Source organism: Saccostrea echinata, unplaced genomic scaffold (genome assembly GCF_033153115.1).
Source record: "Saccostrea echinata isolate AGI-Se365-2 ecotype Australia unplaced genomic scaffold, CSIRO_AGI_Sech_v1 ptg000015l, whole genome shotgun sequence".
Lineage (NCBI taxonomy): Eukaryota > Metazoa > Mollusca > Bivalvia > Ostreida > Ostreidae > Saccostrea > Saccostrea echinata.
In genome coordinates this window covers 9,339,228-9,355,839 of record NW_026889764.1, presented here as the reverse complement: position 1 = coordinate 9,355,839, position 16,612 = coordinate 9,339,228, and the positions used below count along the sequence as shown (strand labels likewise).

The window sequence follows — 16,612 nt, the reverse complement described above, 5'->3', positions numbered from 1 at the left end:
GCCTCGTTTTCTTAATGGAGTGCTTGGTGAGTATTCGGTCTAAATCAATCATGCCTTGTTTAAATGTAGTAAACTTTGTTCGTACTTTCAAAGCAATGCATATTTAACCTCACCTTCAGGTATATCAGGCAATTCATCCACTTCACTGCTACTCATTTTCAAGCAAGATTTGTCAATACCGGTGTCGATTCAAGAATAAAAAGGCTTTACCGAACCCGTGCAGGATTTAAATAGAATCATATGATCGATACGGCTCAGTGTTATTGCCAAATTTCGGTTCAATCAACAGATTTAACATATTCAAAATCAAATTATGTAGACGAAAAAAAGATTCTTGACTCTAAATACATTAACATGTATTCTAAATTTGTATTTGATTGACAATTAAAAATTACTTTGTATGGAAATTTCAAAGCATTGTTCGTTAACAAAAATAATTTCTTCTAAAAGGAAAAAAGTTTAACTAATTTAGTGAAGTACAAATCTATTCTATAAAGAGGACATTCTTATTGTTCTGACAATAACTGATTTTATTAATAATTGTTTCTTGCAGAACAATATTAATGGACGAAAGCAGATTTTCCCTAGCTTTTCTTCCTGCATTATTGAGACCCCCTCCAGACATCAACATTTTTTTGCGAAAGATAATTCTCACTATCATGATGGCAGTCATACCCCCATCAGACCCTTTACTAAATGTACACCACCGTTTTGGTTTAGAGTCTGGAAACGTATGGAAAGGAAGGGATCTATTTCGACTCTTTTCAAGGAATAGGTTTGGTTTCTATGAATGCACTGGGGAGTCCCCCGAGACTTTGATTGATCTCCTGGTCATGATAAGCCGAGAAGAATTATATACAAGACACAGTTCCCATCGACTATCTCCAAAAAATAGGATTCTCTTATTTCTGATATGGTTGAGATGTTATCCGACATACCATGTACTATCAACATTATTTGATATCAGTGTTGCGACTATTAAAGATGAAATTCACTCGCTCATACCATTATTTTTTTCCGTATGCAAAACTTTTATTAAATGGCCAACAGTTGAAGAATGGCGCGAAAAAATAAACATATGGCCACAGATTCCTTTCGCCGTTGGTGCTATTGATGGTACATCAATAAAAATTAACAAACCCCAAACAGAACCCCAACAACTGTATTTTTCTGGTCATCGTCACTTCCACGCCATTCATACCCAAGTAATTGTTGACAATTTCGGAACCATTTGTTTTAATTTGTTGAGTGTGGTTTTATGGGTCATCTTAATGATGCTCAACAGTATTCCCGTCTTCCAGAAATAGGTGGACCAGAACTACCTTTTCCAGATGAATGCATTTTACTTGGGGATAAAATATATCCCAACCGTCACCCCATTGTTACAGCATTTACGGAACAACAAATAAATAGGAGAAACATTTTTGAAAGAAGAAGGTGTCGAAAAGTAAATCGTATCATTTCAACACATAGATCTCTTGTTGAACGATCTATTTGTAGATTAAAAAGTTATAAAATATTAAGTAGTGTTTGGAGGCATAAAAGAAGACAACTTCGCCGAATTGTGTTTATTGTTGCAGGGCTGGCTACAAGAAGAGAAAACATTAACCTTTAACTATTGTCGTAATGTACAAATATTGAATAAAAAATACTGGTTGGAATATATTTTCTATTTTATTAAGATATTAACCATTACGTAGCATAGATCTATAGATTTCTTGTCACTACAATGTTAAAACACTATTACTCTAACATGTTTTGTATTTATTGCACTAGATATACACCATACTTCGTACATATATGAATCGCGTGTGTCTTCGTTGGGGTATATGCTATTAAAGAGCGAAACGTTCAAACAAAAAGAGACAAATAGTAGTTTTTAAAGACAAAGGGTAATACTCTATTATTAACCATAATGCTTTGTTTTGTCTTCTGCTTTACTTTAACAGTAAATGGCTCAATGAATGTTAAGATCCCATTTTAGTAGTTGGAGTTGGTCCCTTTAAATTGTAAAAGTCAGTCGTCGATTGTAAAAGTAAGTCTCTTCATAAAACTCCAATATTGACAATTTGATGACAATTTGAATGTTGAAATGTTTAATTAACGTTGATTGTTGATGTAATTTGTCATTAACATCTCAAAAATGTAAATATATTGTGTGTTATTTGGGACTTGCTCTTGCTAACTGGCATGCCCTTGCAGTTGAATGTTGTTTGATTTACCATTTAATGTACATACTTTTTATTCCACTGCGGCCAAAATTTTGCCACAAGTGAACTTTAAACTTTTATTTAGGTATGTCAAATTTTACTCGGACAGCTTAGTCGAATAGTCGAAGGCTTTAGTCGAACGATAGTCGAGTACTCGTTGAAATTACTTTAATTTTTCATGTCATTTTCTCTATTTGTCTTTATGACTGCTTGCTTGTACAATATTTAATCTACGCTATCACCATTATACAACTAATTATAGAATCGTTGACATTTACGTTGTAAAAAATATTAATATCCAATGTATTTGATTTCAAATATAATTTTTACTTCACATTTTATCTAAATACAGGATAACAAACGCTCGCATTTGCGGCTTTCTTTTCATTATGGTAGTGCATGTACCCGCAATTTATTTCTTACCTGAAGCCATTTGAATGCGTTTTGTCAGTGACCCGTGACTGGTAGACAGTTAAAGCGTACATGCTCCTCTTATAAAAACAAAGCGAGCTTGCGATAAATTTCAACTATGAGATTTTTGCAAACAAGCAATACAATATTGAAATGATTGATAATATCGGAAAGAAACACCTTTAAATTACGCTCATAACTGCCCCCCCCCCCCCCATTCACATGTATTTACAAATATTAACAGCTGTTAAATTATAATAATTCTTCATTAATTAATATAGTTGCATTATGTGAGAACATAAGGAATTGCAGGTTAAAACTTCACAATTTGGATCTGAAATCTTTTAAAGTATTTCATTGCATGTTTGCCGAACGAGAATCGACAAGCAAATAATTTCCTTTGAACAATTAACGAAGACCGGTTAAGCCTTACGGTTAGCCCGAATTTTACTCACGAGAACACTATCCGTTAATAAATGAACTGGCGGATCCATTTTTTTAACCTTGAATTTAAGATAACTATCAAGTAGCATATTTTTAACGAATAACAGACTTAAAAATTTCGGTCGATAGTGGGTATGATCGAACGATAGTCGAGTACTCGAATATTCCTTGACATCCCTACTTTTAATTTGTTGTGTCATCCTTGCATACAAACATTTTAATCTGAACTTGATTTTACAACCAGTGATTTTGTCTTACAGCAATCATAAAACAACTAGTTTGACGGCCGAGGTACCTGTCTTCATGGCCTTGATATTTGATTCTGTTAATAATTTTTTTACCAATAAGTTTTCTGTCAATTCAAGATGGTCAACAGATAAAAAAAAACACGTTCCGTGTGAACACTAATTGCTACAGAACGTTTAGCATTCAATGACCACTTTGTCACTTTTACAATGGTCTTTCAACTTTACCTTCCTTATCTATTCTGACACAAACATTTGAGCTTTATTTCAGTTCTAATTTCTTGTTCAGTTTAAAACATTTTTTAAAATTAATTTTTACTATCTGCTTAATCATTTATCAAGTCTCTATCAGAGATTTTCAGTTTTGAAAGCTTTGAAATATTACAGAAATAAGATTTCCCTACCGGCATCATTTTTAACTGCATTTTACAAATACTTTCAATAGATGGCCCTTAAATCCCACAGAATATACAAAAACGACAAACATGTTTTATATAAACGACACTTCGGTATTAATTTAAAGTAATGAAAAAATAAGATGCAAAACTGGCCTAACAAAATATTCTTTGGGTTACCTTTCAAGATAGGTAAATGTATTTTGAGTTTGTGCCAATTAGAAAACAATTGCTTTTGTCATCCAATTTTAACTACTATGTATTTTTTTAAAAAAAAATAGCTTATATTATTTGAATCTAAATCAGTAGAAAAAAGTTTATTTATACTCCAAATTTCATCAGAAATTTTATTGCGTCCGTCCACGAGCTATATGTGTCGCCCGCGTGGCGCTGTTGTTAGAGCGTTTCCTCTAGAGTCGCGGAGTAAGGAGTTGATACTTTTCTCGCAGGTTCAAATCCCACTGCGGGATATGGAGACTATTCTTTCGGATGAGACCCTATAAACCGAGTCCCGTGTCGCAGGAGTTGCTTGCACGAATAGGACCCCTCACTGCTCAAAGGCCGTAAGTGCCAATACAGTCCCCCCACCGACAAGTGGTGGTGTCTCATTATGAGTGACAAATTCTCGAAGGGACTTTAAAACAAACAACAAAACGAACTATTTGTGTATCTCAATAACCCTTCCTTAATACCTGTATCTCATCAAAAACCGAAATATTATTAAGGATGGTAACTTAATCAACCGGGTATTATAATATTGATACTCGAATGATCGTTCAATTGATGCTTATCTAAAGTTAAAAAAAACCCCAAAACATACTTTATTATATCAATTTTTTTTCATCAATAGACCAATTATTACATACAGATGTTTAAAAAAAATCCCAACATCGATAATTTTAAGTTACAGTCGCTCTGTTTAAAAAATGGAATGAAATAAAATCATTCGATAAAAAGGTGTAACTGTAAACTTAACGTAAAGTATTTCTTTAGGCATATAACTTGACAGAACGATACACAGAAAGTCCATGTTTCCTGATCTATCATCTCCTTTTGGTCACATCTTTTCTCTTGTACAATACAAATACAAATGTATATTACAAAAAATATCAATACGTTTATATTGTGTTCATAAGATAAATATTACAAAAATATGTCTTTAGTAAGTGACACACTAGATAGCATAAGGTTAATACATTTCAAACTTAGATATCAAAGCTAGTTATATATTTCAGAATACTTAGTAATGTTCATAGCATAACCTGACTTGAAATATCGTATTCGAACGTACATTGAACAGCAACCTTATGACCGGTGGCACCGTTTACTGTGATCAATAAACTGTCTTTGAAATGTATATTCAATTTCAGGCTTGTTTTGATATATACTCCTTTATTTTTGGATTGTCTTTCACTCTCTCAATCAAAGCCCCAAGCTTAGGTGGGAATGGTGGAGGTGAAACATAACCAGCGACTTGATCAATTGTGTCGAAGATCATAAGGTCGGCAATCGACATCTAAATAATATAAAAAATATTGACGGACACAAATAAAATCAAATCTTTAGAATATTTAATGATGGATAATGAGTTTTCTTTCAATTACATAAAATAATATATTTGACAAAAAGGATCAGAAAATAAACTCATTATTTGATATAGATTCATACAGACAGATGATCTGGAATGAAATCTAATTAAAATCAAATCATCAATAAAAGAAAGATCAATCAATGAAATAAAAATGAAAAAGAGATACTTGAAAAAAAAGTTTCAAATAAAATTTCACTTTATCTTAGATGCTGGTAAAGAGAGGTCAGTCAATGACATTAAAAAAATTAAAATTATCATAAGAGAAAACCATGCATTCAAATGATATGTAGACAATGTAAAGTAAATTCTCCGAAAAGGAAGGGCTTGTAAACGTTATTTATAAATGAATAAATAAATTGATAAATAAAAGGGAAAAAATGATGACAGCTAAGAAACCTTTCAAAATATAAATCATTTCTAAGGTAAACCTGATCAGTGATATGGAACTAAAGCTATTTTTACGGCATTTTATGGTGAAGTCATACTCGTTTGAAGTCATATTGTATACCCGATTTGCTACTACCTTTCGCAGTTTACTTTCTCCAAAATTATATATATATTCCCAACTGTTTTAAAGATTTCAATACTTTCTTCCACCCAAATTGATTGAGAAATGCTGCTTTTAAAATATGGATGAGAAAATGGCTATGTGACTAAGAATATTAACTGTGCAGATACGAATGTATCTTCAATAATGAATTTTCAATGTTTACAAAAAAAGTTTCATTGTCTTCTTCGGCGAAATTCTTAAGCAAGACTTGATAATTTATGAAAAAATAAACAAATATATTTAAAATTGATCATTTATATTAATGTATCTTTTAAGTTAAATTATTAATGCGATATTCTTTCATTATGGTTGTGTTCTTTGTTTCAAATATAGATGAATATTATTTATCTGAAGCTGATTTTGCCACAGCAGGGTTGATCAATACCCTAAACTTTAAGTGGCGCTGCTGAAAAAATAAAACGATGACAATGTTTGTTTTTTCTCCAACAGATATATATGTTCAAAGTAAGTCAAGTTTGAAAAATTTTCCTTAAGAATTAACTCAAGTAAGACTCTTCTTAAAAGGTAGTAAATAGTAATGGATTTCGAATATTAAATGAAGAATTTATATTGTTATAGACTGTACAAGAATTTACTTTAACAACGTAAGAATGCGGAGCTCCGTTTACAGATCCGTCAAATAATAATACAAAGCTTTCAAGGTGGACGGAGACACTTTTTTTTTCTAGCATCAATCAATACAAAAACGTTTCCTAGACTTTTATAAATTTTAAAATATCCAAAATACAAGAAAAAAATCTTACTCTACCGGAAACTCACTTTATTTCCTACCAAGAACCCATTTCCTTCATTGTTTTCTGTTAAGATTTCCTCCAATAAATCGAAGAACTGTGGCAATTTGTTTTCTTCTAAATCTTTCTTCAATTCTGCTTTCTTTGTTTCGTCTTTCTCGTAATACACGGCAATTACATGTTTTAGGAAGTCCTCTGTAGCCCCAAGAATGACGTCAATACGAGTGTTTTCGTCATTATTGTCTCCATATAAACCTAAAGTAAATGCAAAACTGTACACTAGGCTTCCGAATCAGTTTGACGTGTTTTAATGCTGTACCTATTGCGACACAATCTCTACTGAGTTAGTTTTGGCAGTGTCTTAATGATGACACAGAACTTTATGAAATTCTCAGAACTTTGTCTTTCGACATTGATTTTTGAAGTATAATTTGTCTATGAAACATAGAAACTGTACTTCAAAATGTATTTTGTGATTCTAATTATAGGTATCATAATGTTGTTAAAAATGTGTGTTTTTAGACATTTTTTTTATTTACTCTAGATCTGTGTGGTTTATGTGAGTTCTCAAACACCTAACAAACGAGACACACCAGATATTTCTTTCAAATTAGATCTAACTGACCTGCAGCATGTATTTAGGTGTTTTAAAATTTAACAGATGATGGATTCTTTTTTAGTAAGCAGTATCATTAACTGAAAAAAAATACGTACCAAACGCCCTTCCCACATATCTCAAGATAGCACCAGATTGGGAGATGAATTGGCCATCCACCTCCAGGCATGGTAACTGCTTTTGAGGGATAGCTAATTTTAAAGATGAAAAAAGATATAAGCACATTTCTTAATATAGCGAAAGTAAATAGTTTGGCGAATATCTGAAATTAATACAATGTACTGCTTTGTTTATCGTATACCAATAAGCACGCTTATTTCAACTTCCTTTTTTCGGCTATGTTACGGTACTCATTCCTCATGTTGATTTATGATTCCATATTAATTTGACCACTAAGAAGACATGGTAATGCGCCAAATAAAAAAGAGGACGTACACTTTAAATAAATAAACGATGTCTTTACTATATATTTTTTACAAAAACATACACTTTTTGATTCTATTTCTTTTTAGGAAATATCCTCAGGACGAGTTAAGTAGACATAAGTTTCATATGTCATGTTTAAAATACTTAAGATAGTCTCCGTAAATTGATTTTAAATCTCAATTTAGCAAATAACTGGTGTGGTATGTTGTTATTGAACATTATTTATCAACAAAAAATACACAGTTTTTTTTTCACAAATTGTAATGGACAGGACACCCATCCCCCAGCAATTAGTTTTTAAATACATATTTACAACGTGAAGAAGCTTGAAAAGTCCTCAAGGACTAATAACCCTCTGCTCTTAATTTCACGAACTTCCCAACACTGATTTTCATCAAGAGCTATAACATTAAATTCAAATAACAAGAGGCCCATGAACCACATCGCTCACCTGAGCACAGTGGATAGGCAAAAGCACAAATCAGTTCAGTATTGAAAAGATTCCGGGGGGGGGGGGGGGCTTGAATTTTAAACTACCTGATGATGCTTCCATGTCAAAATAACAAATGGCTTTGTTGTACTTGAGAAGATTTTAAAAAAATTTTCTGATATATTCCTTTGTAAAAATTTTGATCCCCCCTTGTGGCTCCTCCCTATCCCAGGGGTCATCATTTTAACAAACTGGAATCTACACTACCTGAGGATGCTTCCATATCAATATGACTAAACATAGCTTTTCTGTTCTTGAGAAGAAATATTTTTTCTATATGTTCTTATGTAACATTCGATCCTCCATTGTGGCCCCGTCCTACTCTCGGGGGTCATCATTTGAACAAACTTGAATCTACACTACCTGAAGATGCCTCCATATCAATATGATTAACATAGCTTTTCTGTTCTTGAGAAGAAATATTTTTTCTATGTGTTCTTATGTAAAACTTTCTATCCCCCTATTGGGCCCCACCCTACCCTCGGGGGTCATCATTTGAACAAAATTGAATTTACACTACCTGATGATGCTTCCATATCAAAATGACTAATCATGGCTTTGCAGTTCTTCATCAGAAGAAATCTTCCTATATATTTCTATTTCAGACTTTGATCCTCCATTGTGGCCCCACCCAACCCCAGGGGGGCAACATTTGAACAAACTTGAATCTACACTACCTGAGTATACTTCCACATAAATATGATCAATCAGGGCTTTGCTGTTCTTGAGAAGAAGATTTTTAAAGATTTTTCCTATATATCTCTATGTAAAACTTTTATCCTCCTTTGGGGCCCCATCCTACCCCCAGGGGTCATGATTTGGACATACTTAAATCTATACTACCTTAGGATGCTTCCATATCAATATGATCAATCATGGCTTTGCTGTTCTTGAGAAGAAGATTTTTAAAGGTTTTTCCCATATATTTCTATGTAAAACTTTGATCCTCCTTTGGGGCCCCGCCCTACCCTCAGGGGTCATGATTTGAACAAACTTGAATCTACACTACCTGAGGATGCTTCCATATAAATATGACTCATCATGGCTTTGCTGTTCTTGAGAAGAAGATTTTTAAAGGTTTTTCCCATATATTTCTATGTAAAACTTTGATCCTCCTTTGGGGCCCCGCCCTACCCTCAGGGGTCATGATTTGAACAAACTTGAATCTACACTACCTGAGGATGCTTCCATATAAATATGACTCATCATGGCTTTGCTGTTCTTGAGGAGAAGATTTTTAAAGGTTATCCCCATATATTTCTATGTAAAACTTTGATCCTCCATTGTGGCCCCGCCCTACCCCCGGGGGTCATGATTTGAACAAACTTGAATCTACACTACCTGAGGATGCTTCCATATAAATATGACTCATCATGGCTTTGCTGTTCTTGAGAAGAAGATTTTTAAAGGTTTTCCCCATATATTTCTATGTAAAACTTTGATCCTCCATTGTGGCCCCGCCCTACCCCCGGGGGTCATGATTTGAACAAACTTGAATCTACACTACCTGAGGATGCTTCCATATAAATATGACTCATCATGGCTTTGCTGTTCTTGAGAAGAAGATTTTTAAAGGTTTTTCCCATATATTTCTATGTAAAACTTTGATCCTCCATTGTGGCCCCGCCCTACCCCCGGGGGTCATGATTTGAACAAACTTAAATCTACACTACCTGAGGATGCTTCCACATGAGTTTCATCTTCCCTGGCTTTGTGGTTCTTGAGAAGAAGATTTTTAAAAGATGCTATTAATTTTTCACTAATTCTTTATTATCTCCCCTTGAAAGAGGGCGTGGCCCTTCATTTGAACAAACTTGAATCCCCTTCACCCAAGGATACTTTGTGGCAAGTTTGGTTGAAATTGGCCCAGTGGTTCTTGAGAAGAAGTCGAAAATGTGAAAAGTTTACAGACAGACGGACGGACAGACGGACAGAGGGACAGACGGACTACAGACAAAATGTGATCAGAAAAGCTCAGTTGAGCGTTCGGCTCAGTTGAGCTAAAAAACAGTATGCAGTATGAAGCGATGCTTACTTTTTTCAGAAATGATTTTTTTTTATGTCAGATCGTAATATGAAGAAATTATAACACAGAGAAGAGGAAGAGTAATAATTTATTATCACAACATAAAATTTAAAATATGAAGTGTATATGAAAATAATATTTAGTGTCATGCGGAGTTTATCTACACAATCTGATTAAAATTTTATCTTCTTATCCCCTCACGGGATTAATGTACTTGAGTAGCGATTTACGTGACAGGATGGGTGGGAATTTTTTAAGAATTTTCGAATGGAATATATATTGTAAATGTATTTTAGAAAACTAATTTATCACAAAAAGGCCAAAATATTAGGAAGAGCGTATCTAAAAAAAAAAAGAAACAACAAACTTTAATTAGCCCTGTATAATAACATGTAGGTACATGAATGTATCTGATTTAACTTTGAAGTTAAGGGTACGAAAACCCTTAAATTTTTATTGCGTCTTAATTGTGCAATAATATTTCATGATAACAAACCGACGTCCGACATAAGGCTACAAAAATGGCAATAGAAGAAGATTTTTATTGAATATCATGTTTATTTGTTAAATTAAAGCCCTAAAATACTTTACAAACAACCTCTATATATAGAACTGATACTTTTAAGCATTGGACAAGCATTTAACGCTTTCAAGTTTATTACAAGAAATACAACACTTAGCAGTGTCAATAGTACTTACTTGGTTTGACTTCCAGCCATTCTTCTCTTGTAAACCTCTTGTCCTCGAACTCCTGTCCTGCTGCTGTTAGGGCTAGTCTAATCACCTCGGCACGCCCTTTGCCTTCAAAGTACATCAGTTTATAGGTCGGCATCTTGAGCGTTACACACTTACCTGGTCAATTTATTTTTGCTCTATTTAAATTCTCTGTTCTGTGTGTTTAACCTTTGCTACAGGGTGGTACAAAGATCATAGTTTTTCTTTTTATATATAAAGATCTTTATATCCCTGTGTAAATAGAAATTGCTAATTTTTGGTTGTACAGAGCAGAGCGACATCTATGAATTACTTTGCTAAGCGTTTTTCTTTCTGTTCATTTAGTATATTCAGAACAGTGAGGTGAGACAAATACGAGTTTTTCTATATGGCTTATTTTCATTGGCTATAGAATAACCTTTTTAATTCATAATATTTTTTTAATTGCGTACAAATGATTAAAGTATATTATATATTTTGTAAAACTTACAGTATTTCTCGAAAGTAAGAAACTACACTATAGTTAATGTAGCACTTTTACAAGTACATGCAAATGAAGAACACGAGATCTCATTAAAAAGTAAATTGAGTTTAAGAAATTCTGCACATTTAAGTATTTTGTTTTCCACTTTTCAAGCGGCAGTGGTGACTTTGGAGAGGACACCCCCTCCTCCTAATACTAAAAAAGTTTTGATAAAAAATATGCTACAAACTTATATTATTTACAAGTATTGCCAGTTTTTGCTGTTATTGAACTTTCCCCATTTTCACATTAATATCTTATTACTTATTTCATAAACTATTTCGAGGGATTTATTCTCTATTGAGAAAAAAAATCACACAGTATGTAGTGAAAAATTAAAAAAGAAAAAAAATCCTCAAAGCTTTCTTTGGATCTGACTGTTGTTAGTGAAATAAAATACTAAGGTGTTTATATAGGGTATCTGGACCATTCATAAAAGTAAAACAAAAAAAAAAAAAAAAGGAAATAAAGCTAATAAAGCAATATTTACAAATCTTTAGGAAAACAAGCTTGTTTATATAACCTATTAATACGTTTTCAGTTAGATTTATTTGATAGAATTGCTCAGTCTATATTGTTATGGATATGAGGTATGGGGATTTTCGAACACTGCCAATGTACAAGGAGTGTATTTCAAATTTTCCGAATTATACCTGAACCTTAAACAATCTACTACCGACAGTATGGTGTATACCGTATAAGCAGAATTTATAGCGAGAATCTAATTTTGGCATTATTAGCAAGGGTGCTGAGATTGCTAAAATTGAATATAGCTAACAATTAATTGCGTTTTATTTGTAATAGCTTCTTTAGTGAGCATTTTAAAATCGCTAAAATTACTTCTCGCTAAAAATAAAATACCAATTTTTAAAGACAAATCGCTAAATTTGCATCTCGTTAAAATTTCCACATATACGCTATTATGAAGTTGGCCGACATCCTATGTCTATTAATACAAACTCGTTTTATTTCTGATTGTTGTAAACTGGAATAAGAAACAAAGATACTGAATGTACTCTTCAAATTGATTGATGTAATATGAAGATATAACGACCAGTATTCAAGCTCAGAGTCCATTAAAACAATACACATCGGGAGCAGAGCAAACACGGACTTCCAGAAACATCAGAGGTGGGATTAGGTGCCATGGAGGAGTGAACATCCCCTGCCGACAAGTCACATCCGCCGTGTTCTCCTTGTCATGATCGGGAATTAACGAAAAAATCCGTTTACAATTCAGTGTGTAAATAATGGTCTAACTGTTAGTATGAAAACGCATTGGTATTATAAATGAATATACTAATTGCTTAAATAAATACTCTAACCAAAATTTACTTTGATTCTTTGATTTACTTTGGAACTTTACTCTAGAAAATTTTTAGACTTCGGTCCTTAGCATTTCTTAATTATCCGCCAATGTTATAAATTTTAGCAATAACATGACTCTTAAAATACTGGTAATGTTTCCTTTAATATTATACAAAAAACTTGCAAGTTAGACTTCGAGAAAATTATATATAACAATCGAAAATTCATAGTAAAAATACTTTAATTTACAATAGTTAGAACTTTGATACTGTAGTAAATTATAGTAATCATATATATGTAGAGAAGTTATGAATTAAAAAAAATAACAATTCTTTTTAAGAAAACAGTGTACATTTATTAGGAATATTACTAAAACATGTTCCCCGATCTAATGAATACATAATCAATCACGCTATAAAATCTGTTTTAATTTGTCACCATTGTTTTCGTTATTCTCTGTATACAATTGTAAAATTGTGTTGAGATTAATAAATTGAGTTTAGATTTTGTTGTGAGCGATGGTAATACAGTATGAACACTGGAGGTGTCGAAGTCACGTTGGTGATGGGTGAGTTGCGTTGAAATTTATGGTGGGAGAGTAGTGTTACAAAGTACCACTGAAGATAAGTGAATTTCGAAGAGATCGGTGATGTCTGAGTTGAAGGCTGTAGTGTCCATGTTGGTTGATTGCAATTAGCGATTTGTGGTGATGTCTGATGAAAAAGCTGGCAGTGTTACAAGAATACTTTGATGGTTAACGTCTTTTTAATTATGGTTTTGTTAGAAAGTTCTCAATATTTGGAATAGCTCTAAATCTTTCCATAAATGCATTTATTTTCGATGGTAAGGTAAATGGATGTTCGGGAAACAGATCTTGCATCCAGTCTATAATACTAAACAGATGGACATCTGCTATTGATACCTATACCATAAAAAATACATATGCCATTATGTATTAATGATGGTCAATCCATCCGCCATTGATGTTTATCTGCGAGAACTGTAATGCTAATACAACTGATATTGCCTAACCTAAGCTAATAAATTCTATATCAACTTTAAAAATCTTAATTTGCATAAAATTATTATTATTATTATTTTAAAATTACATGTACGCTTTTAGTCAAAGTAGCAAGTCATTTATTACAAGAAAATGCTCAGTGATCTCTTAAAAAAGATTCTATAGGTATCCCTGTCTTTTCATTGAAATCAGTACATACTAAGTTGTATCAGTTGCTGTAAACCAAATATACTGAATTTCTTTAGGTATATCAACTGAAATTGACAGACACACAGTCAGATGCTTCCTGATGTATCAGACATTGTTTGCTTGTTATGAAGATTTCCGAATCAATGTGTTTTAAACTGAAATATATTTTTAATGTTCATAACATACTGCCATTATATAAATTTAAAGAAAATTTCTCGTTTATCTTTTAAGTTTCAAGCAAGAGCTATAATGAGAAAAGTTACCACCGGGATAACTGGCTTGTGGCAGACAGGCAAATATATATCTATCCTAGAATTAATTTTTGTCCATTTTCCAAAAACAAAAGGTTGATTAAACTTTTTCTGAGCACCTTATCCTTTTAGTTTGAACAAAACTTTCTTCAAGTGTAAATTTCCTAACACCTATGCTCTGACTATTATTTTAAGTGTTCAATCATATTTATAATTACAACTTCTACAAAATTCTTATAAATTCAATCGATTATAGCGAGCGCAGCGAGCTCAATAGACTAACGTGTAAGAACAGAGAAAATTCGGAATGAAATCTGTACATACGTCAGGCAAATTTTCTGGTGCAACATTCCCAGAATTCCTTCGCTACCAGGGTTCCATGCGAAATTCTTACAAAACATTCAAAAGACCAAGGATAATTATTCATTACCGAGAGATACGTTTACTTTTCTTTCTTTACAGAGGGCTTAAAAGAAATAAAAAATAATTACATCCACTCTACAACGTATTTCATTTATTATTGCACAAGATCTTCAGTCTCGTTCAACCAGACACTCGGCTGTCTCCGTAAATTCCGACGTCATGTGACGTCATAGTCTTGACTGTGTCTCTGCGGTTTGACGTTTGAAGAGGCGGATCCATCAACGTTAGAAGTGTAAGCTTTGTATAGGTTTTTGATGGTACAACTGCGCTCACCCCAACGGTCACACCGTAAAACATATTAATTAGGTCTAGATATTGAGATACTTTAAAACGCAAATTCAGCTTACTCTTATTCAGTTGACTTATCGAAATAACTACGTTGAAATATAATTTATCAATCAGCTAACTACCTATAAGTAATTGTATGAATACCTGATCTCCAACAAAGAAACTGTCGCCGGCCTTATTTTCTTTGAGTGCACTTTCCATGATGTCTAAGAATTCCGGAAGTCGCCATGAGAGAATTTCCTGTCTGAGTATGATCCTTGCCTCCTCAACTCGCTCAACGTAAAACAAGCGCTCAAGGATATACACCATGTCCTCAACAGCACCGGATATGACGTCGATTCTTGTACTTTCCTTGTTTGTTTTGCCGTACAATCCTTCCAAGGAATAAACTAGTCAATTAATATACACATACCAACTTAGCAATCTATCTCCCCCCCTAACGACAACAGTCAAAGCTGAACATCTGAAAGCAGATTTCTTTCATCCATCACTCGAGATAGGATTTTTGATATATGTTTTTTCATATATTGGCAGAAAAAGTTTTAAAATTTACATAACCAGTTAGTGTTATCACAAGTTAACTTTGTGTTCTTGTCCTGCATATACCAAAAGCTTTATACGTGCCTTATATATGAATTACTAGCATACTTCATGATTTTAAAGAATTTACCGTACTCCCTGCCCAGGTATCGTAAAATTGCACCACTTTGTGGAATGATCATTCCCTCAACCTCCAGAACAGGCAATCTCCTCTGAGGCATTGCTGTCGAGAAGGAAATAAAGACATGATACTACATCTTATTTGTATTAGCTGCCAATCTAGAAAAATAAAATTCAGTCTTATTTTTTTTATACAGCTGTTTGAACCTACAGGATTCAACAATAAAACTGTGAACGGCGACATCTGTGTATGTGTGTGTGTGTTTTAAGGGATATAATTGTGGCCTATATTGGTGATACAGATTCATCAAATAAAATTCACGAAATTTAATTATTTTGATATGCATGTACACAATGACAATGCATTCCAAATAAATGGGAAAGCAACCGCCAAAAATGTATCCTTTAAAATTAATAGACTCTACCCGTCATGGTTATCGTAACAGAGATTTAGAAATTTTATCAGGTAATTCTTATTTTTCATTTTCTAAAATTGAACTTGGGTCTTGATATGATTGAATTCGAAACTTTAAAGTAAAAAAAAAAGATTGAAAATAAAGTTTCAGGAAGTACCTGCACATGTATCTGTTGTACCAAACTGGTAGGAGAATATTAGGCGCATCCTCGACAAATAATGATTTGAATGGTGGCAATTTGGAATACAGTTAATATTTCATAAACTAAACAAATACTTACTTTGTTTAATTGTTTCCCATGTCTCGTGGCTTATTCTAATGTCCTGAAATTCCACACGAGCTAGGTGGAACAATAAACGAATTGCCTGTCCACGACCTTTGCTGTCAAAATAGATTAGTTTATATTTCGGCATATTGATTGAGATGCTACTATGTGTTTTAAGTCAAAAACAGAAATCGATCATTTCATACATGTACTTACAGTAGCTTACAAAAGATGGTGGTTTAAAATGCATAAATGAATCTTTTTTCTTATTATTCAGACAATCAAAATCCAGGGTTTAAGGATTGATTTCTTTTAGTTTTATATTTCAATCCACTTACCCATTTTTAAGACGATGGTTTGAGTTTGTAATTTGCGTTAAGTACTTTAGGATAAAAACT

The 16,612-nt window shown here is 33.0% G+C and overlaps 1 protein-coding gene across 1 annotated transcript; it reads right to left on the bottom strand.

The window, feature by feature from the left end:
* Positions 1-4,827: 4,827 nt before the first annotated feature.
* Positions 4,828-16,362, bottom strand: LOC133188074 (glutathione S-transferase P-like). The gene is made up of 8 exons (XM_061323462.1): positions 16,230-16,362; positions 15,544-15,636; positions 15,018-15,247; positions 13,488-13,623; positions 10,856-11,008; positions 7,313-7,405; positions 6,627-6,853; positions 4,828-5,221 (listed from the first exon to the last, which is right to left on the bottom strand). Exons 1-8 carry the CDS (start codon positions 16,360-16,362, stop codon positions 5,072-5,074), a joined length of 1,215 nt encoding a protein of 404 aa, XP_061179446.1. The 3' UTR covers positions 4,828-5,071.
* Between the last annotated feature and the right edge of the window lie 250 nt (positions 16,363-16,612).